Raw genomic sequence first — 23,812 nt, 5'->3', positions numbered from 1 at the left:
CTTTGATTTCAAATGGATATATCATTTTTTGTTGGGTTGTCTTAATTATTTGATAAGTGGTTTTCTAGGAAAATTCTTATCAGCTTAATGTAATTCATCCCTGTGTTGAAGCAATCACATGGAAAAAAGCACCACCGTAGTGTACATGCAAAGGTCAGCAACATAGCACCTGTAGTAAGGTGTAAACTTTTACATTACCAGAACTATAGATGTCATGGCCGATCTTCAACTGGCCTAGATTGTATATTGTATTGGAGGAACATCTTCACTCATTTGATTTGACAGGTTCCAATTAGTAGCATCGTTCTGCAGACCTAATAGGTTCTTTCCCCATAGATGATGACGATCAGAAAGTGATCCAAAGGTGTGTCGATACCTTCTCCATGCCCTTGACAAGCTCTTAGGCTCAGACATAGGCGAAATGGTTGCATCATCTGATACAAGATAAATGAAGTCAATAATGGGCCGTTGCTTTCACCAAAAGTGTTATCCCTGTTGGCAGAGAAGTCATCACCAGTTTGTTGCCCAGACTAGGAATTGCATTGTGTCATGTGCAGAACTACTATAGAATTTATTACAAGATCTATAATTTTGTATGAATATTGATGAAGAATGGTAAGAGACGTGATACCTGATGATCTCCATAATTTAAGCATCTACGAAATCAAATTTTATTTACATTATCAGTATTTTAATTTATATATGATGGCAGGGAGTGTTGTGCAAGTGTGAAATGCCAATATAGGTAAGAAATCGGTTAGCCGATGTTATAGAATTTGTTTTGATGGGATTGTATATATTTGGTTCGCGTGGTATATAGATATGTTTTGGCTTTCAAAGTAGATAAAGTTATATATAACTTGGAAGGGTTGATATATGGATATTAGGTTATTTTGATTTTCAGGTTATGACAAGTTTGGTATATGAAATGTTGATAATACAAAAAAAAACTATGCCGAATTTTTATTTGTAGAAAAAAAAAAATATGATGGTTTATCGTTAATTTTAAATTATTATATTGAACATAGTTTTATCAACGTCTTGACATCTTTATTTGATTTTGGGGCGTTACACATGCCATGATCCTTGTATTTTTTTAGTTGTCTTTTCATGTATAAGAAGATATATTATGTTGACTACCTTTTTACATCTGCGAAGCACACATTTACAATCTTAGATTTCTTGCATTTAGTCTGTGCTTTAATCATGTTAGAATTCAAACCTTCTTTTAAGAGGATAAGTTCGGTTGGGTCATGGCCTAAATGTATCAAGGGTGACCAACTACGGGTCAGAAGTTAAAGCAACCCTTGAGTTTTTGTTATTAAAAACATAATATTCTAAAAGTAGACATTTGTAGCAGCATGTTACATGTTATTGGTGACATCATGCATTATGGTTGCTGAGAGTGCTTAATGTGCATAAGTTGAACTTTTGATATATCATGTATCTCATGTATATCCAAGTCAAAACTTAAATGATTAATTGTAGCATTAACTTCCTATATATAGTATGAGGTGGCTACCAAGCTAGGCCTTCATTCTAAGATGTGTGTGTCACAGTTCATGAGAGTCACACTATCACAATTCACAAGCATGTATGTGTTTCCTCTCTACAGAGAATCCATTGGAAAGGGGAACTTAAAAATAGAGGAGAAGGAAAACTTTAGTGAGATGAGAAGGCATATATCTCTAGATGCTAAGGATTTATTGTTAGAGAGAAGCTCTTAATCAACATATATTAATTGTCGCAAAGATTTTTTTTTGTAAGGGTTTTTGAAATTTGACTATTAGACTATGGTTCTTAGTAGTTGAAATATTTCTGAAGGCATGCATCTCTTTCTGAAGCTACACCAAATAAGTTGCATAATCACTAAGAGATGCATGCCTTACTTGACCAAATAAGTATGCAATAAGACAATATGGTGCAAAGAAGAGATGCATGCCTTCAAAAATATTTCAACTACTAAGAACTTATTTCTGAATTGTATTTGCATAATCACTTCAGAAATAAGAGATGCATGCCTTCTGAAATATTTCTGAAGTGATTATGCAAATATTTCTGAAATAAGTATTATGCAATAAGTATGTGCAAATATTAAATCTCTAAAGTTTGTCTGAACTGGATGATCTTTGAAGTACTTGACAACCAATAGAAAAAAAATATATACCAACAGAATTTCTCCGTCTCCAGCGGATTCAAAATACCTACATTCATCAATAGTTCGTCCTAATCCCTAATACACTTTTAGCTTTATATTCAGAGACTAAAGATATTACAACCATCTTAGGTGAAGTACATATGTATAAGGTTGCATAAAAACTGGAAATTTTGAGGCTAACCCAAACCACAAAGAGAAACTAATTTTTGCGCAAATGTAGCTGCTAGACGTGGGCTCGAGATTTGGAGCGACTATAATTGAAAGCCTTTTGCTTTTATGCTCCTTTTGTACGTAGTGAGAAAAGCTTAGTGACTAGAACTGACATGAGTGCTGGATCACGTCCTCCTTTAGTGCTTACAATAAGATGTCTGAGCAAAATCTGACAATCAAGTTACGTTGTTTATTGTATCTTAATTCAAGGAGGAACTTGGTGTTTGGCAGTGCAATTGAATGCATCATTAGGAACTGTCCAGGATGATTTATTTATTAACCTCACTGAATAATTAACGAGAAATAGGAAACTAGATGCAAATGCATCAAACTAACCTCAAAGAATAATTAACGGTAAATCAGAAACTTGATGCAATTGTATTGAACTAACCTCAAAAAATAATTAATAGAAAATCAGAAATTATATGCAAATGTGTTGAACTAACATTAAAGAACAATTAACGGGAAATCGGAAACTGGATACAAATGTGTAGAACTAACCTCAAAGAATAATTAATGTGAAATCAAAAGTTGTATGCAAATGTGTCGAACTAACCTTAAAAAACAATTAATGGGAAATCGGAAACTAGATGCAAATGTATCGAACTAACCTAAAAGAATAATTAACGAGAAATCGAAGACTAACCTCAAAGAATAATTAACGAAAAATCAGAAACTAGATACAAATGCATTAAACAACTAACCTTAAAGAATAATTAAAAAAAAATGGAAAATATATGAAGATGCATCGAACTAACCTCAAAAAGTAGTTAATGGGAAATTGGCAATTGGACCCAAATTCATTGAACTAATCTTAAAGAATATATAGTTAACGGAAAATCAGAAACTGGATGCAACTATATTGAACTAACCTAAAAAAATAGTTAACGGGAAATCAGAAACTAGATAGAAATGCATCAAACTAACTTCAATGAATAATTAATGAGAAATAAAAAACTAGATACAAATGTATGAAATTTCAAAAGAATAATTAACGGGAAATCGAAAATATAGTGTAACTGCATTGAACTAACCTCAAAGAATAATTAACGTACGGGTTCCTAATAATCTATTTTAACAATATATTATATGAAATATTATCTATGTTTTTTAATGTTTAATGCAATATTTATTTCAATTTAATCATAAAATAATAATAATAATAAACTAAAAAAATATAGCAAATCGAGATTGAACTTTAAAAAATTGCCGGCCAAATAGTTAGTGTGGTGGTCAGTAACTCAGGATCACAATTGTGTCACTCACCAAAACCAAACAACATTAAAAGACAACAACTACACACGGGTCCCAACTCCCAAATACTAAACTGTCGAGTCCACCACTTAAACATCCAAGTATCCAACTACTAGCTCTACCTCTGCAACCACAGAATATAAACTCCAAACAAAAACATGCTCTTGTCATCACTCTCATTTTCTTCCAAAACACAAGTTAAATTTTCAGCCATGTCCATTATCAACTCAGAACTCCACGCCTTTGCTGGAAACCCTTTGAAGTTCAAATCCTCAAAACCGAGTAATGATCTCTTCTCTCCAATATCAGCTCTTGAATCACTGAAAAACCAGCTTTTAAACAACACCCAACAACCTCCTTCACCTAGTTTTAAGGTCTTGCCTTTCAAGAAAGGTAGACCATTGGCCACTTCTGCGGCCACGTTTTGGCATTTGGGTTGGATTAGTTTGGCTGATTGTAAGGCTATTTTGTTGGACAAGTATGAAAATTTGAGCGAGAATTGTTTTGTTTATTTAGGATCAGATGAAAGTGAAGATGTTGTTTATTGGGGTATTGATATTGTGGGTGAAGATGGTAATCGTGAATTGCGCGAAAGGGGTCTGTGTTTTGTTGAATTGAGGACTTTAATGGTTGCTACTGATTGGACTGATTCTCGCGCTATGGGGGATTTAGCCATCGCGGGTCATGTAAGTAGTGATTGTTGTTTGATTTCATTGTCAATCATGACACTTAACTAGTTAGTATAGGAAAACATATAGAGAGAAACTATTACAAATCCTGGAATTGATAATTGTGTATTTTGCTATTGGTTTCTTTATTTTGGCATTAGATCAGGCCAGGGCACTTCTAGAATGGCATAATGTATCTCGCTTTTGTGGCCATTGTGGGGAAAAGACAGTCCCCATCGATGCTGGGAGACGGAAGCAATGCTCAAATGAAGAATGCAAGAAGAGAATATATCCCCGTGTTGATCCGGTATGCCATTATATATTGTTGTTTGTTGTCCTTGAAGAATCTCGTGATGTCCTATTAATCATGTCCGTATTGGTAATGCCCTTTAACAGGTTGTCATTATGCTGGTCATCGACAGAGAAAATGACCGTGCACTTTTGAGCCGACAGTCAAGATTTGTACCCCGTATGTGGAGTTGTCTTGCTGGTTTTATTGAGGTACGATTCCGTTTGTCATCATTTTTTAGCTTCTACCAGACAGAGCCTTAAAACTATAGTATGGATATGTTAACAAGAAAGATACTTCATTAAATGATAGCAAATAAGTCATACAACTTGGACTCAAACTCTAGCAAAAACAATTTGGACCGACATAGGTACCAAATTGTTAGACACGTCATTTAAATTAAACACACTGAACTCAGCCAACATATGTGCGTGTGATCAAGTTTCTAGGACATGACACTATCTTAAAACACACAAACAACTAGTTAAGAGTATTAATCTTTTCAAACAGAGAACCCAAATCACATGAAACGTCAGCATATCCTTAAGCATAACTACTATATATTTACAGTCCGAGACAGCCACCACATAATAAATTACCGTTTACAACAATTGTTGAAGCCCTCATTAAGGATTGGGCTTCTGCCTCTTCTGCACTACAGACTGCAACTTGCTTGGTTTCTGCTTGGACAATCTTGTTATTCCAAGGATGAAAACTGATATAAATACCTCCCATTTTTGTAAGAAGGTTAAGTTGTTGGAACCTCCATCAGTAGCCAAAGTATACAATTTAGGGACAAGGGATGCGGGGATGAAACGGTTGATATGTATGGGCTGTTGTTGTGGGATAAAGGGGTTTGAGGAACTGTTCAAGATATGAATGGGTTGTTTGTGTTCGTAACTAGGATCAAGTACTAGGTTGTTTCTGGTCTACCATATAAAGTAAACAATATTTGCAAAGTTAGTTAAATTCTCCTTCAGGATATCCTTACTGAGTTTATGACTATTTAATACTACAAACTTTCATTTTTTTTTTCCTAAATGGTACCCGAACTTTTTTTCTCGCCTATCAGTACCACGAACTTCCAATTTCTTACGATTTGGTACTCAATGTCCAATTTATATTTTCTGATGACCAAAATGCCCCTATATATTTTTGTAAGTGTATCTTCTTCATCTATCCCTGCCACCACCTCCACCCCCGCCACCACTAACTAACTTTTCATTTTTATCTAAAAGAAGGTGGGGTGGTGGATGAAGAAGATATATAATCACCATCGGATTCATTCTATTGGGGCGGGTTAGATGACCATAGTAACTTAACTACTTAAGTGATGGAGTGGCAATTTGGAAATTAAAGACATAAGGACATTTTGGTCATCAGAAAAAGAAATTGGAAATTGAGTACCAAATTGTAAGAAATTGGAAGTTCGTGGTACTAATAGACGAGAAAAAAAGTTCGGGTACCATTTAGGAAAAAAAATGAAAGTTCGTGGTCCTAAATAGTTATTAACTCTATCCTTACTTAATGAGTTAACATTAATAAGCTGAAAATAGCAAAATCCCATACTATGACTCCAATTATCAATGTGCAAAGAGAGAGGACTAGCAAGCCAGATCTTTTAAGATAATCACAAGTAGACAAAGCATGTTCTATAGTTTCAATATTTTACTGACATCTAGAACATAAATTATCATTAGTAATATTCCTATCAAACAAAGCTTCTTTTTCTTTTCTTTTTTTGAATTTTGAGCTAGAGTTAGGCAGACCCCTACCAAACAAAAGCTGGTTAGTAGGAAGTATACAATTTAACACTTTCCAAGAAAAGGGTTTGATTCAACGGGGAGATTGGATTTTCCAGAAAGCATTCCAAATATTTTTTGAATTGGTGGTAACATTAGAATGCAGAATTTGGTTGAGAAATCAGCTATAGGCTTATTTGACAGAGAACTGACCATTTTTCTCTGGTATACAAAGTATCTTTCAGGAGAGGTAGAAGGGTTAGTTTGGGAGGTTACTTTGATAGATAGCATTAGCTACAGCCTACAGGTCCAGTAAAGAGGTTGTCCATATCGGCTATATTACACGTTTGGCTATTAGGAAGAATAAGTTCAAACACGAAATTGATATTAGGATGTAAATAAGAGTTGGGCCTTTCATGTCTTACTTTTTCTTTTTCCTTTTTTTTGTTCACGTCCTAAGAGTGCAAATCCAACCATCTAGTATACTTAGATTGAATAGTATATCTTCGTAGTAGTTTCATTTTTTATATTGTTCCTACTATTGAAGAGGTCCAGATTTTTATTTAAAATTTTCATCTCATTCTTAGCCGGGAGAAAGCTTGGAAGAAGCAGTGAGGAGAGAAACATGGGAAGAGACTGGTATTGAAGTAGGTGATGTCGTCTATCACAGTTCTCAGCCATGGCCTGGTAAACTTTTTGCTTCTTGTCTCGAGTGGTAAATGTGTTTATTGATCTGTTTCACTGCATTTACAGGGCAAAGTATGGCGATTAGTATAGAGAATCATATTCCAGTTAAATATGTAGTTTTGCAAGTTGTGCTAATTTGAGACTGATCACTGATGTAGTCGTTGCTGGCAATATATTAACGCTCTATTTATGGTACCAAATTTTAAAATTGTTACCATAGTACCATTATTATTGTCATCTCATCTGGATAACCAAGTAGGTTTGTTCATCAATGGATTACTATTGTGGATAATTAAGTAGGTTGGTATCATCAATGAATTATTATTCTCATATTCTGAAATATTTTAGATAACGTATTTTAGGGTCATGGATAACCCTGACCTGCATTAATTTCTCTTGTAAATATTTACTTCTTTATCCTCCATGACGCACATCAAAGTTTCTCGTCTAATGGAGGTATAGAGTTGGACAGTTGGTACATTTCTCAACAATTCGTATGCTGGGTCAGCTATCTATTAGTTTCTCTGTACACATGAATGAAAGAGATTTTACAGGCTTCCTGTATATGTTTTGTGATTTATAAGGCTGTATTCAAATAGTAACAAGGTGTCTATTTTCCCCCCTTCAGGATGTTAATAGCTATCTGAGATTCAGCTGACATCACTATCTTTTTTGGCCTAGTCGAACACACCCTTGTTTACCATAAAGTATCCCCTGAAGCTCTTGATATAAAACTGATCTCATGCCCCCTTCTTCTGTATGGGCAAGTAATACTTCTCCCTCTGAGTTTCTGATTGCTCCAACTCCAGTTCTAGTATATGTCATGGCTCCATCAGGGTTCATCTTGACACCATCTCCTACTGGTTTGATCCATGAACAAAGGATAGGTTCTCGTCATGTAGTTGACTTGTAGTCCAATCTTGTCCATGAGGACTCTTCCCTCGATGTCAGAATGTAGTGTGCCATTCTTAGCTCCTTGCTAAGTGCTAGCTATCTTGTTTGTACACTTTAATTGCGAATGAAAAATATAACTTTTCACGGATGAAAATAAAAGGTTCACTTGTGTTTCTAAACCTTCTGAAGTTTCTTTCTGTCCATAAGTGGCTCACAGTTGCATAAACATAGGTTTTAAGTATCTGAACTTCTATATCATTTGTGGAACATAGCTTCATGATTATCTTTCATTCTCTGTTATTGTCTCCTTGTATTCTTCCTCCAAGTGCAGATTTAGAGCTGTACTTACTGCTTGATTCCAGGGTCTATATCACTCTATCTTCTTGGACGTAGTTACTGACGTCAGTTTCCAATATTTGATCTTCTATTTCTCTTTCTGGCATGTTAGTGACTATGTTATTCCAAGTCATGTTTTGAACGTGAAAGCGCCGCGAGGCGTGATATTGTTTTTTATTTCAGTAAAATTCCTATTATACAAATATAAATGTCTAAGTCAGTAAAAATTAAAAGTAATCTGAAAAGCATCAATGAAGTGAAGAAAACTGTGTGGTACATCATTGTACACAACAAGTTATTCAATAAGTTGAGATTTATTCGTAGTTTCATATTGTCAAGAGTTAATAGTTACACTCTAGGTTGCACGACAAGAAAGAATACATGGTTTATAATTTAGGAAAGTTGACAGTTGCCCCTACAATATGTTAAAAGATGGGTTAGTGAGCTACGTCAATGCTACTTAAAGATGATGTCTACTTTAATTAAAATATAGATATGGTCTGAATATTTTTTGAACGTAGGCTTATACCTTACTACTGAAGCGTACACTTCAAGAATGCCTCAACGCTGAAGTGTACGCTTCCGGTGCAAAAACGCCTTTTGGGGTGGATGCTCTAGTGCTCACAGTTTAGATTGGACAAAGGTCCCATCTACTCAACGTCACCGAGGTATGTTAGTCACTTGGTCCACGTGGTAGGTTCAAGTAACAAAGCCCATGTGAGTTGGTGTGCTGAGATTTAAAGACTTGCTTATTGGTATATAAGTTCTTGGGGAAGCTCCACTCACTGCCAATTGGTTTTAAGTTGGATGCTCCAAATTATAGTATTACTTATTTGAACCTTGTATGCTACATTCATAAGACGACCCAGGGGTTCCCACTGTCAATATCGTTCTGTAAATGTTTTCTTTTCTTTTTTTCCTGTGTTTTTAATCGGTAACTCCGAAAGTCACCAAATTAATCCTCAAGCACTCAATGATTAGACACGATATGTTTTCTTCTTAGTTTGTGAGGCGTTCCCATGCAGCCTGGATACTTTTGCAATTGGGAAGTTCTGTAGCTCTTTGGACCTATTATTGTAATTATGATATCATAAAGTATTTGTTCTAATACTACATAATATTTAAATAGTCCAACCTTTTTGTGGCTGTTTATACTACTTATTGACATTTCTCCCTGTCAAAATTTAATTTATTCAGTTGGACCAAGCAGCATGCCATGCCAATTAATGGTGGGCTTCTTTGCATACGCAAAATCGCTTGAAATACATGTGGACAAGGTCGAATTAGAAGGTATATTTTCTTGACCAAGCATCCAGTTATTACTATGTTCTAATTGGGCATTTGGCTTTATTCTCAGCTACATGCTAATGAAGCATTAATACTGTTTAGTCATGTTAAGATTTTCTTTTTCTACAAATTTCTCATGGCTAAAGAAAAAAATGGCCTGACCTAATTAGTTATTTAAAAGAAATTGGTTAGGTAAGCCATTGGCACATATGATGCACGGATTCGGGCACGGGTACCGATACGGGGATAGGGGTACGATATGGCATTTCAAAAAGGATAGGAGTTTGTGTATGGCTTAATAAATATAAATGATTATATTTATTTATTAACTCCCTTTTAAGTTAAACAAGGCAGAGGAGCACCTGATCAGAGAGTCCAGCTGGCTGATTAAAGGCCATTTAAGATAAATGAAGTTGGGAGCACACTATCAGATATGCTTAAACCAGGTTGTCTCCAACTGGAAGCTGCAAAGTCAAAAGTCAAAACTGATTGAGAGATTCTTGCTTAGTTGAAAGAAAAACGAACAAAACAAAAGAAAGTTGGAGAGAAAACGAAAGAGTCGACGAAAGGAGATTTTTCAGGATTCTATTTTAAATTTCTTGACTTGAAATATTTCTGTATCCTACCAGTATCGGTACCCGTATTGTGCAGAGGCAAATATGCCGTATCACACGCTGGCATATTATAAAGTATGTTTTCAGCTTTTAGAAAACATGAGCTTTACTAGATAAATAAAGGGTGCTAATATTCTTACCCCCTGTAAAAGCTTCCCCAAAACCATTTTCCTCCACTACCACATAAGACTTTTGATATCAACAACTTGAAGGTAATCTGCAGGTATACTTGGAATTCAGCCTAAAGTATCTCATGATTAGTAGCTTCTAACTTTTATTTAGAGTAATGAAACCTTAAGGTGGGAAAGTTTATTATTGATGGGATTGACATTTGCAAGTTGGGACTTCATGATCTCAGGTCCGCTATGGGATCAGTCCTTAAGAACCTGTCCTCTTTGAAGGAACCATTGAGGAGCAACATTGATGCAATTGGAAGGCACAATGTAAATTTAAAGGTTCAATCATTGTAATCGACTTGATAATAAATTCCCAGTAACATCACTTAAAGGCAAGAGTACATATGTCAAATTCACGTAGTCGTAAAATTCAACTGATTTGGAAACTTGAGTCATAACTTTCTATAAAAAGGGATGGAAATGGTGGCGTTTTTCTGTGATGGGGAGGAAGAGAGGGCATAATGGGTAACTAAAGTTGTTAGGAGTGAATATGTGAAGTCAAATGAAGGGGTGAGAATATTAGCACCTTAATACACATATTTGTGTCTTGGTATCGAACAAAAAATATTAAATTTCATAACCTCGTTTGGAACATAAGTTGGAGACACCTAAAGAGAAGTGGATAGCGACTCGTGAATTACCCCAAATACCCCCATTTATTGAATGTTGGCAACTCCAACTTTACTTTTTTTTCTTTTCTCGAGGATGGCGGTGGGGTTGTGTAAATGGGCGTAATAGTTCTCAATGTGAAAATGATAGTGAGAGGGGGAAGTTTTGCAGTAAGACAAAGTAAGAATAAGATTGAATAACAAAGACACATATGTAACATCTTAAAGATGTGGACTTGCTGTATTACTGCATTTATCTTGCACGTGTGCGTGTTGTCACCTGCCTAGACTTTACCCGTGCTAGATACCGTGATGGCACGTAGATGACATCCTAATTTCACCTAAGTCGGTTGTCCCAGTGCCCTAGAGAGAATAACCCAAACTCTCGAAGGACTTATAATGAGCAATAAAGAGAACACTACGACTGTATGGAACCACACTTCAATTTTTTTGTTCAAACTTGAATGATTACAAATGAGAACCCACTCATGTTTGTAGCTTTAAGGAGGTGGAATGAATGGCTAGATTGTAACACTGGTCCAACATCTAATGGTTGCATAGAATTATCAACATTTCTAGAAACAATCTAGATATTTCACATGTTTTAGTAATTTCGTAGAAACATCTATATAAAATATCCTAAGTAAAGTTTAGATCATCTATTTTCTAAATATCTAGGGAATTGTCTAGATGATGGGCCCTACTTAGACCATTTTGAGGAACTCTCTCGATTTGGGCCCATTAGGCCTTAAGAATAAAGGATTTGTGGTCCAAATAGCATTAACTTATAGTTTTGGACTTAGGCGCTACCCAACCGTGACACTAGAGACTTAGAATGAGCTACCAAGAGAGAATAAAGAACACTAGCAAAGTCTAAGAGTATTGTAAAAGCACACACTTGTAGTATTTCATTCAAACTTCATTTATTACAAATGAGAACTACTCCTATTTATAGGCTTAATGAGGTGGAATGAATAATCTAGATTGGAACACATTTTATTTTTTATCAGAAAGTAGGGTTTTTGAGAGGTCCCTTACCCTATTTTATTAATAATGAAAGTATTAGCTTAGTTCCAATTACATTCTCTCCCATACTCTTTCCCTATTGCATCCTCATATACTATTTTCTTTACATCCTCTGCAAATGAACTAGGAATTAAAACAATATATCTAACAGCTGGAATATTAGAAGCTAGTGCATCTGCTAGCTTATTACATTCTCTAAATACATGTGTAATAGAAAAGTGTTCCAGTTCAGCTATCATTCTTCTTATGTTTACCATCAGATGTGTTGCTTCCCACGGGTAGTCATTGTTGTTAAAGAAGGCTACCACGTTTTGCGAGTCTGTTTGTGCTTTCAGTCTTCTTATTCCATTCTCCATTGCTAACCTGATTCTTTGTTATACACCTTGAAGCTCTATCATTGCAATGTTATTGTACTCTGATTTTCCATGCGCGGCACTTATAACTTCACCTTGATCGTTTCTTAGTGCAGCAGCCCATCCCCCTTCATTGTTCTGCAAGGTGCCATCTGAATTCAGGTTATGAGTTCCCATCGGTGCTCTTTCCCACTTGCATTTGATGCATCTGGTCCTCTTCTCTTTTACATCCATATTCCACAAGTTCATGAACCTTTCTCTCTCGGGTCCTCCCTCCATCTGCAAGTGTAAGGATATAAGCTTCGTTCTGACATCTTTAACAACTTGGGCCGCTATTAAACTCTTATTTGTAAAGATTTTATTGGAACACATTTCCTACATCTAATACTTTTTAACAACATTCTAGTTCTAGATATATCATACATTCTAATAATCAATTAGAAATATCTATACAAAATATTCCAAGTACATCCTACATACATTTCAATCTAAATATCTAGATGAATATTCTATATATTATATTTGCCCATTGGGCCCTATAACTGAAGGATCTTTGATCTGTATAGCCTTATCTTAGGGATTTGAATTTACCAAACCGTGACACTCTTCCCAGATGATGTCAAGAGTTGTGAAGTAGTCATAGAGTTGCTCACACCTTTGCTTTGTTCACCACTTGAACTTATCGATCTCCTCGACTGCGAATCTATCTTAGAAGGCATTGTTGTAAGTCAACTGAGAGCTCTCGATGGGTGAACAAAGCTCTCGATGAGCACGTCGAGCGAGTGACTACTTCTCAGTTCTCGGGGACGTTGAACAAGGGACTATTTCTCACCTCTCGACATGGATGTCAATAAGGGGGGGGGGGGGGGGGCATGGGCACAATTTCGTAAAGCCAAGTCCAAAACTCCCTAAGTCAAAGCTATTTAACTTTTCGGATTACAAATCCTTAGGTCTTAAGCCCTGTATATAGATGATCCTCTAGATTTATATAGAAAAGTATCTAAAATGTACTTAGAATATTTTGTATAGATGTTTCTAGTTGATTCCTTGAATGTAGGAAATATCTAGAATGTTTCTAGAAAGTGAAGATATTTCTATGTAACCATTAGACATAGGACGTGTTACAATCTTGGTCATTCATTGCACCTCCTTAAAACTATATAAATATGGGTGGGTGCTCATTTATAATCAATGAAGTTTGAGTAAAGTATTACAAAAGTGTGTGTGTTTACAGTACTTTTCGTGGTTTTTATTCTTTCTTAGTTGCTCATTCCAAGTCCTTGGTTTACGGTTGGGTAAAGCCCAAGTCCGAAACTCCAAGTTATTTGAATCACAAATCCCTTTGTCTTAATCCCCAATTGGTCGAAATTTAGAGAGTTCCATTAAGTGGCGCAATATGGCCCTATGTCTAGAAGATTTCCCTAGATATTTAGAAAGGAAAGTATCTAGAATGTAATTGGGATACTTTTGTAGTGATTTTTTTTGGAGATATCTAGAATGTAGGAAATATGTAGGGTGTTTGTAGAATGTGTGTTTCGACCCCCACGTACGTGGCGAACGTCCATTGGTAGGAATCTCCACTTTATTCGTTTAATCGACAGGGCTAAAGCCCAATTCGCAATACCATGAATCGATTAATGTGCCCATTAACTTCGTGAGTCTAAGGTTGAACCTTAGCCACATGGCTTGCCACTAATGTACGTTAATTTATGTCCAGATTCGTTTCTTATCAAAAGAGATAATTATCAATTGAGAGTTATATTCTATCACAATGACTCAAGCTACAAGAATACTTGAGCTACAAGGACTCTCTACTCTATTTATATAAATACCAAATTATTTTTCATTCAGAACTACGTTCTTGAGACTTGATCCCATTGATAATTTGGGTACGTAGGCAACCGGAAGGTACAGTCTCATCATTCCCCCGATCACCATCATTTTTCTAATTACTTTTCTACGTTCTTCGTCTCTTTTATCAACACTTGATGTTTTGATCATATATGGTCGAAACATAATTGGCGCCGTCTGTGGGACTTATGCAAAACCGACGATCACGTTCTACAAAAGTTATGACGAATACTTGACGAGCCTAAGTTCTCGATGCACTTACTGACGATCATCGCGAATGTGCGGTTCCAGGTCAACCTGGCGGTATCAAACTACTCCCTCCTATTCCTTTTCAACATCTGATTGTATACGACCCGACTACCGTTCAACCGATGCGCCAAATTATTCAACACGAAGTTATTGCCTCTGACGATTTTTCGTCATCTGTTGCGGATAATGTCCGTCATATGTCTCGAGGCATTCTTGTATTGAAAATATTACACTGGCTTTGTTTCATGCTGTCAGACGTCTTAAGCTTATTTCAAAGAAGGAATAGTCGAAGTTTATACTTGTCGAATATCCGCTGCGTAAGTTTTTTCGCAACGTCTACGGATCGAGTCGCAGAATGGAAAAGTTATCTTAGCGTTTACAACATTGTCTCTGACACTCATACAATTAAACAAAGACAAACTTTGGTTTCGCTAATGACTGACTTTCTTATTGATGATATTCCTATGTCGAAAGCATTACTCGATGAGGAAAACGTCGATCTCTAATTGTCATTACCTCCCGGGGGCGATGACTTGAAATATTTATCGGATATATCGCCTACTTGCTAGATTTACACCGATAGTTCGCGATAATAAGTCCGCCTCCGGGTCTTGTTTGTGTCATCTTGAAGCTGAATGAAGACATAATTGAGAGGTCTCTACATTGGGGATTTGACGCGTCAAATAATATGGTCGAATACGAAACTGTCATTTGCGGTATACGCACAACTCTTCAATTGGGGGCGATTAAGTTACGATTAATTATTTTAAATTAGTCGCTAGCCACTTTGAATGATAATATGCGACTCGCAATGATAGAATGGGCGTTTATTTGGACTTCGTTCAACGAATTGCATGAAATTTTACATCTATCAGTATTGTACAGTATCCGCATTATGATGTAAGGCATCCTGATTCTATTGCATACTTATCCGTGAAAAATCAAGTCGTCACTGTAACGACAACACTGGATTAACCACTTATCCTGTCAGATGATTCCAACGAGCTTAGCACTAATAATGTTTCGGTATCTACCGACGACGATCATGCAGCTGACGATGCTCAGGAATTCCCGGGGGCGAAGTCTCGCTCACATAACAATGAACCAATGGTATTGGTGGCCATACATGCCAAATGATGTTAAGCATTTGTCCGAGAAGTGTGTGCCTTATCAAACACATGATATATGATATGGGTCAACTTCCCGCGACGAAGCATTATCCAATCCATAAACCTTGGTCATTTGCGAAATGGGGTTTTGACATTGTTAGTTTATTTTCGACAGCCCCTGACAGTGTTCGTTTCTTGCTCGTCGCAACAAGTTATTTTACTAAGTGAGTGGACAAAATTAACAAGTTGGACGAAAAACCAGACAAAAATTTGTTAGTCTGTTTCCAGTTCAATAGTTTTTTTTCTGTTATCATTTTTGCACTTTTCAAGATTTGGTGATCAATAAAGTCTTTCTTTCACTTCAGTTATAATGGCATAATTTTTGTTTCCATCGCAACATTATTATCACTACGGACAAAATCTGACGAAGTTACCGCGTTTAGCTTCGTCAGTCTAAGTTTGAACGTTTTTACGCTCGCTTAGTTCGTTACTATCTTTACGACAAAATTTGACGAAGTTACCGCGTTTAGCTTCGTCAGTCTAAGTTTGAACGCTTTTTCGCTTGCTTAGTCGTTACTATCGCTCCGACAAAATCTGACGAAATTACCACGTTTAATTTCTAAGTTGAACACTTTTACGCTCGCTTAGTCGTTACTATCGCTATAACAAAATCTGGCGAAATTACCACGTTTAATTTCGTCAGTCTAAGTCGAACGCTTTTATGCTCGCTTAGTCGTTAATATCACTCTGACAAAATATGGCGTAAATTACTACGTTTAATTTCGTCAATCTAAGTTGAACGCTTTTACGCTCGCTTAGTCGTTAATATCGCTCCGAAAAAATATGGCGAAATTACCACGTTTAATTACGTCAATCTAAGTTGAACGCTTTTACGCTCGCTTAGTCGTTACTATCGCTACAACAAAGTCTGGCAAAATTACCACGTTTAATTTTGTCAGACTAAGTTGAACGCTTTTACGCTCGTTTAGTCGTTACTATCACTACAACAAAATTTGGCGAAATTACCACGTTTAATTTCGTCAGTCTATGTTGAACGCTTTTACGCTCGCTTAGTCGTTATTATCGCTCCGAAAAAATCGAATTTGAAATTACCACGTTTAATTTCGGCCGATCTAGGATGAACGTCGTTCGTTTTTCGCTTAGTCGTATTATCGCTACGACAAAATCTGACGAACGTATCACATTTAATTTCGTTAGTCTAAATTGAACGATTTTACGCTCGCTTAGTCGGTTACTCGCGCTATGTCAACATCTGATGAAGTTACCCCGTTTCGTTTCGTCAGTTCTGCGTCGGAGCATTTTTTCGCTCAATCTAATTTTGCAAGCTTAAAGTTAGCATTGGGGGCGTCTCATTCTATTTCATTTCAATTATATAAATCAACAACACTGTCAGTTTTCCGCAGGTACGTTATCTGTCACAACAACAATATTCAATAGCAAACCCATACTTTATTTTTATTTTCATCACAAGAATTTTTAGTTCTATGATATTACATTCACACAATCACATAATCTTTGGTTTGGGAAAAGCCAATGGTTCCTTATCAGCTTTTGCTTATACAGCTCGTACAACTCTTTCCGTTTCAAGCGAAACTATATGCCAACTTAATTATTTTTTCTAAGGCATTGTTCCGATCTTTCTATGAAAAAATTTCCGAGCAAACAATTTCAACAGCTTCATGCTGATTTTTCTGAGCGAATCTTCCGGGTGAATCTTTCCTAGTTAAACTTTCCGACAGCGCCATTATTTTTTCTAAGACATTGAGCCGATCTTTCTCAACGAAACTTCTTTCAGCTTCTTTCATTCTTCTACGACATTAATTGACACCTTGTTACGCAAAACTTTTCTCCGTCGACTCTTTCTAAATATATTTTGCTCGTACGACCGCCGTTTCTCCGTGCGGCAAAAAAAAAAAAAAAAATCGCATTACGTTAAGTTTCTGAGCAGATTGAAAATTATCTTCACCTTATTTATTTTTTACAAGGCATTGAGATCATGCGGAGGGAAACTTTTCTCGTGGTATCTTCACCTTATTTATATTCTCCGCACTTTTCTCCATTTTCTTCGTCTTCTTCGACAGGCGAATCTTCTTCTTCTCGATTATATTTCGTTCGTATAGTACGGTCGTTTCTACCGCAAAAAAAAAAAAAAAAAAAAAAATGGTCAAATAGCTCAAAACCGGATGCACTAGCTCCACAAGGGTGAACTGGTCACCAAGGCAACAGGTATGGTGCCCCTTCTTTTCCGGTGCGGCACCGTATCATGTTTTGTTATTTCAGTTCCGGATACACTTTGGCCATATTAAAAAGAGTAGGTACGGTGCTTTTTCATTAACCGGGCGCCGCGACCGTATCGTATTTGTTAACATCAAATTTGAACATGAGCGCCATCGTCAGTATCTCTTCCTCACCGTCTTCTCCAGCTGGTCTTCAGGATCACTACAGCCAAAAAACAAAAACCAAAGTTAATATATTTTTTTGTCGCTACCTATGTTCAACCCTTACATGCCAAGGTAAGGTCGTTTTCTCTATGGGCAAAGACGACGAGATTTCTTTTTCACATGCTCGCGGCTGATGGAAACGACCCACGAAAATCAGCACCACCGCTTAGTGTTTTCCCCACCTAGATAGGTTGAATCCTCCTTATGATAAGGATAATAGGATGGTTATACCTGGTGCTATCAAGGTGTGGAGTTTTCAACCTGGACAAAAGTACGGTTTGATGGGATCAATACAAGGAGTAAAGTTTTACTTACCGAAAATCTAAGATGAGCTGAACAAGTGCCTGTTCGATGGAAGACGGCACACAACGTTCAAAAGCGGCAGTAATACAGAAGAAGACGAGTTTTCTGCGACTTCAAAACTTTTCTTAACCCGCATTCGTTTTGATAAACGCCAAAGACTTATATAGGGTCGAAATTTGTTTTTTTCGATGGGATTCTTTGCTAATCCAACTTCATCTCTATTCTCAATTCTTATCTCCTCCATATTCTTATCTCATCCGAACACTTTGAGTCCAATATGTATTTAACATCCTTTTATTACTATTATTACTAAACTGCCCCTACGTTTCATTTTCAACGGTATAATCCAAGTATCGTTATTCCGTTGGCACGCATCGTCGAATTCAAATTTCGTATTATTACGTGACGCGTTCGGTATAGTTTTCGCCAATCGAATTTTTTTTGCAATTTTATTTCTGTGCATGTTTTATTTTTTTCTGTGCATTTTCGGCCATCTTTTATTTAACTACATTGCGTCCCGTATACGTTAGTTTAACATTATTTCGTTCCCGATAATTCACGAATTTTTTTCGACAGTCAATTTTCCAATTATTTCTTTTCGCACGACACTTCGTTATACATTCCGCTAATTTTTCTTTCTTCTTTGCCATATGAACTTTGTTCGCATGCCAAAGAGGGGGCGAACGTACGTTGGTAGGAATCTCCACTTTATTCGGGACAGGGCTAAAGCCCAATTCGCAATACCATGAATCGATGTACAGGCTCATTAACTCATGTGTCTAAGGCTGAACCTTAGCCACATGGCTTGCCACTAATGTATGTTAATTTATGTCCAGATTCGTTTCTTATCAAAAGAGATAATTATCAGTTGAGAGTTATATTATATCACAATGACTAAAGCTACAAGAATACTTGAGCTACAAGGACTCTCTACTCTACCTATATAGATACCAAACTATTTTTCATTCAGAACTACGTTCTTGAGACTTGATCCCATTGATAATTTGGGTACGTAGGCAATCGCAAGGTACAGTCTCATCATTCCCCCGATCACCATCTTTTTTCTAATTACTTTTCTACGTTCTTCGTCTCTTTTATCAACACTTGATGTTTTGATCATATTTGGTCGAAACAATGTGTTCATATGATCTTGTTGCCATTAGATTAAATGTAAGACGTGTTACAATTTAGGCCATAAACTCCACCTCCTTGCACCTATAAATAGGGGTGAATTCATATTTGTAATCAATCAAGTTTAGTGAAGTATTATAAGTGTGTGGCTGTGTTGCATGGGTATGCCTATATTTTCATCATGTCGCGTTTCGTGTCGTACCGACACCGACACCGATTCGTGGTCGAACTTGAGAGAGAACAGAAGTAGAGAAGAGAGAGAACAGAAGTGGAGAAGAGAGATCAGATCGAACTAGAGAGAGAGAGAGCAGATCGAACTAGAGAGAGAGAGACAGAATTGTTGGAGAAGAAGACTCGGAGAAGACTAGGGATTGTTTTGTTTTCGGGCTTTTTTAATTGGTATTTGGGCTTGTAATTTAAATGTTTAATTGGGCCTTTATATTTCTTTTTATTTGGACAGCAAATTGGGCCAAAAAACTTAGAACATTGTTTTAACTTTTAAACTATGCAACAATTACAAACCGGACCTTCCTTATTGGGCCTACTTTAAAGGTTTATAACTAACCCATGGTTTTAAAATGGACCAATTATGCTTTTAGAGTATACTTGTTAAGACCATGCTTTTTAAATAAGGATTGAAATAATTATTTTTTGAGGATGGAAATAATTATTTTTAATAAAAAAATTAATAATAATAAAATATTAGCCGTGTCCCCGTGTCTTGATATTACACTCGTACCCGTACCCATGCAACACAGGTGTGTGGATATAGTAGTCTTTGTGATCTCTTGTGTTTTTTACTTTTTTGGTTACTCATTTCATTCCAAGTCCTTAGTGGTTTATTCTCTCTAGGGCATTGGTGGGGCGGACTCAGGTGAAATTTGGGTGTCATCTAGTGCCATCACGATATCTAGCAGGAGTAAAATCTCGGCCTGGGACAACGTGGTATCAGAGCAAATGTTCCAAGGAGCATTTGTCACACCAAGGGAGAATCATGTTATCTGAAAACAATACCAACATCACTAAGATTGAAGAAACCACCACCAAGGGTGGTAAAAAAAAAAAGAGAAGTCTTGAGATGTCATAATTGGTTTTGGGACGAATTTAAGAAAGAAATTAAGAGACAATTCTATGTTGAGAACGCTGAGCATCTGGCAAGGAAGAAGCTCAGGTGGCTCAAGCTTGCGGGATCACTTCAAGATACCGTTATGTTATTCAATCTTATCTAAGTAAGCAATGTTTTGGATGATAGGGTTTAATGGATGATCATTATTAGATTTGATGAAATCACAATATGTAGCGAGTCTTGGTTGGGAAGTTGGGACATAGAGCGAGGTGTATTGTTAATATATTATGTGGGCAGTGATATACATGTGGCTATTAGCCCACTTGAAGTTAGAACATTTTCAGAAATTAATTGTTGTTTGTGAGAAGAAAGTAAATCTACAGTGATGGTCCACCACATGGCAGTCTTTAATTTGTTTTTATCAATAGGAACAGACATGTTCTAAAAGAGAGAAAAAAGATGGGGAACAGACGCAATACAGGCTAGCTCGGGGTAGCTCATTTATAGAGGAGAATAGATATATTATATGATTCTAGGGTAAATAAATTTAAAGCAGAAAAGCTATATGTCCATTTGATGAGTCTGGACAATTTTACAGAAACGGGTAGAATTCTTTTTGATGTATTACGTTTCAAGACAAAATGTTAGGGGTGGGGTAGAAACTGTCAAGCTGGGTTCTAGCAAAAATGGTGTCGTAGGAGCGGTTGAGTTGAGAAAACTGATAATGATACGTGGGGGCGGAAGGTGTCTGTGAAGAAGAGGCTGGTGTACGTCTTGCTTATTTAGAATCTCCTTGAGGTTGTTTATTGGGGCTATGCTTTAGTAACTTGCTAATGTCCCAAGGGGTTGATGTGATTGGTGAGTTAATCGAGGTTTGCTTATGCCTTCAATTTACATCATACTATTCATTATAATTATGTTATTACTTAAAAACCGGTTGATGGTGTGAGAATCTGTTCACATCAATCAAGTTGATGGTAAATGTTACATATATAGCAAAGGCAAAGGCACACCAGCATGGATGACGGAGGCATATGCCGAAATGTGCCAAAATTGTTTGCAATGGTATGAGCTTGTTTCAAAATTTGGTTGCTTTGTTGATTTCTACCAAATAAAGTAAGATGAAATCTGCTCATCTGAAGTCTGACTTTCAAGATTTTACAGGAATTTTGACTGTACATCACCAATATCTCCCAGTGTACCTTGATATAGTTAGGAGTCTTATTAGTTTTTGTTAGGGATATCTGCTCAGAAGCAAATTTTGCTTAAGCTGTTACTGATGTGTTCATATACATAAATTGTACATTGCAGGGGTTTCTTGCACATTGTAGGGTCTTCTTGCAGGATAACATGTCCATTATAATTTTTATTTTCAGACCTGCCTAGTGATACCAATGTGGTTTTATTCTTCTGCAGATGCTCAATGGCATAGTAGGGAAGATGTAAGGAAAGCATTAACATTTGGCGAGTATGATAAGGCACAAAAGACAGCTTCTGCCAAGGTAGATCAGATGTGCAAGGGAGTCGAGAAAGGGCAGAATTTTTCTTCAGACTTTAATGTGGAAAGTGGGGAGCTAGCTCCCATGTTTGTACCCGGGCCCTTTGCCATTGCCCATTACCTGATATCTTCATGGGTCAATCAGGAGTCTGACCATGGCACTGGAGTTCCAGCGAGAGAACCTAGCTCCATGTCAAGTTTGTAGCATATCCCAAATTTTCATACTTTTGGGTTGTAAAGTAGATTCGTTCTTCATGTTTCTATGACACTGTTATCTATTTGAAGTTTTGAACTGTTATAGTGGATCAACGATGTATTCATTTGGTGCCCTTTTAGTTCAACACAAGTCGTCTTGTGTTGTGTAATTGTAAACGTCAAGGCTAACCTGGCTGTTTAATCTAAAGATGGACTGGGTAAAAATGTCATTGTCCCAGGCAAGATGATCCTACCTCCGGAGTCATACTGTGTTTAGAAGCTGATCAGATGTATTTCCCGAGAATAACATATGCACTTATGGAGTCGGACATGGGCATCAAACTGGTGTTGGATCGTCAATGTTGTCGAGCAGTTGAGATATCTGAAAGTTAGACCAAGCCTGTTACCAAGCTGCAGTTACAAATAATTGCTGTGTATACCTGTTTGATGCTTGGATGGACAAATAAAACAGTGTAAATCTAGATAGTGGTAAATAAGAGTGTATGAGAACAGTTCTTTAATCCTCGTTGTCCTTATTTATCTGCATCTTTCTTTTCTAATGTATTAACTACGTTTCAATTTTAGTGTCATTTAGGTTGTCTATGTTTTATCCAATTCGAATGAGTAGCAGTAGCTGATGATCAGTTCCGACTTGTGTGAATTCTTCCGCGTGGGATCTCGATCTCCCTTGTCATTATAAAGTAGTCTCTTCTGATAAAAACATTAACACCCTAAGATATGATTAGTTGAACACTCTTAATGGACGTAAAGAAAACGTGAACAAAATGAAAGTGTGCCAAAACTACCACCAAACATTCTAACTATGCAAATGGATGTGTTTGTATGCATACTTCCCCTAGCACCAACTCTACATACCCTTGATCCTGGTTGTTCATCTTGTAAAAAGGAAAATAGGAAGCCTACACTTTAGAATATCTTTTCGTTAAGTGTCCTCGGTGAAGAGTCTCTCCAGCGACCTTTTACAATTCTAATATTCCATCTAGTGGGGGTAATACTCGTTAACCCTTTAATAGAAGGGGAAGCAAGCTAGTTATCTTGTCAGCCTTACCTTACAAGCAGCTAATGAAAATTGCTATCGAAGTAGATAAATCTGGACATCCACAAGTTTTTGCAATAGGCCAACTGGCCAAGTCGTTGTAGTTTCCTACTGAATTGTCAGATTCACCGAAAATAAATAGATAAGTGCATTAAAAGATGGCATGCTGTCCTTCCGTAAAGGACCTTCCACAAAATGGTTACACGATGTTTTGAGTGCCATGACCAACGCTAGAAACTCTCTTTTTTTCTTTTTTCTTTTTTTCTTTTTTATTTTTTTTTTTTTTTTTTTTTTTTTTTGGGTAGATCTTCTTCTCCTTTGCAGTTAACAAGAGGGGGCCTGTTCAGTTCAACAAGTACAGCAACTGGCAGCTTGAGAGGCATATCATAATTGAGGTTTTCTTGTAATCCACGGCGCTTTGACGCATTGTTATGATATCCCTGCAATATCTCTACTATGGTCATTTTCCTATTTCTAGTTTTGAATTCTGACCTGTGTGGCGCTTACACTGAACATGATCCAGCGTATCCACAGAACCAACATGAGCAAGCCTCAAAGAACACTCTATCCATCATGCTAAAGTTTCCCC

At 36.7% G+C, this 23,812-nt stretch overlaps 1 protein-coding gene across 2 annotated transcripts; it reads left to right on the top strand.

The window, feature by feature from the left end:
- The first annotated feature begins 3,726 nt into the window (after positions 1–3,726).
- Positions 3,727–22,687, top strand: NUDX19 (nudix hydrolase homolog 19). Of its 2 annotated transcripts, XM_086602311.1 has the most exons (6): positions 3,727–4,308; positions 4,457–4,597; positions 4,687–4,791; positions 6,909–7,008; positions 9,436–9,528; positions 21,890–22,687. In XM_086602311.1, exons 1-6 carry the CDS (start codon positions 3,781–3,783, stop codon positions 22,174–22,176), a joined length of 1,254 nt encoding a protein of 417 aa, XP_086458437.1. In that variant the 5' UTR covers positions 3,727–3,780; the 3' UTR covers positions 22,177–22,687. The 2 variants fall into 2 exon arrangements, with proteins under 2 accessions (XP_086458437.1, XP_086458438.1); XM_086602312.1 differs by lacking the exon at positions 9,436–9,528 and having other exon boundaries at positions 3,742–4,308.
- Positions 22,688–23,812: the final 1,125 nt, after the last annotated feature.

This window comes from Coptis chinensis, chromosome 3, assembly GCF_015680905.1.
Source record: "Coptis chinensis isolate HL-2020 chromosome 3, ASM1568090v1, whole genome shotgun sequence".
Lineage (NCBI taxonomy): Eukaryota > Viridiplantae > Streptophyta > Magnoliopsida > Ranunculales > Ranunculaceae > Coptis > Coptis chinensis.
The sequence above is the reverse complement of the archived record's forward strand: the minus strand, read 5'-3'. Positions and strand labels throughout refer to the sequence as shown.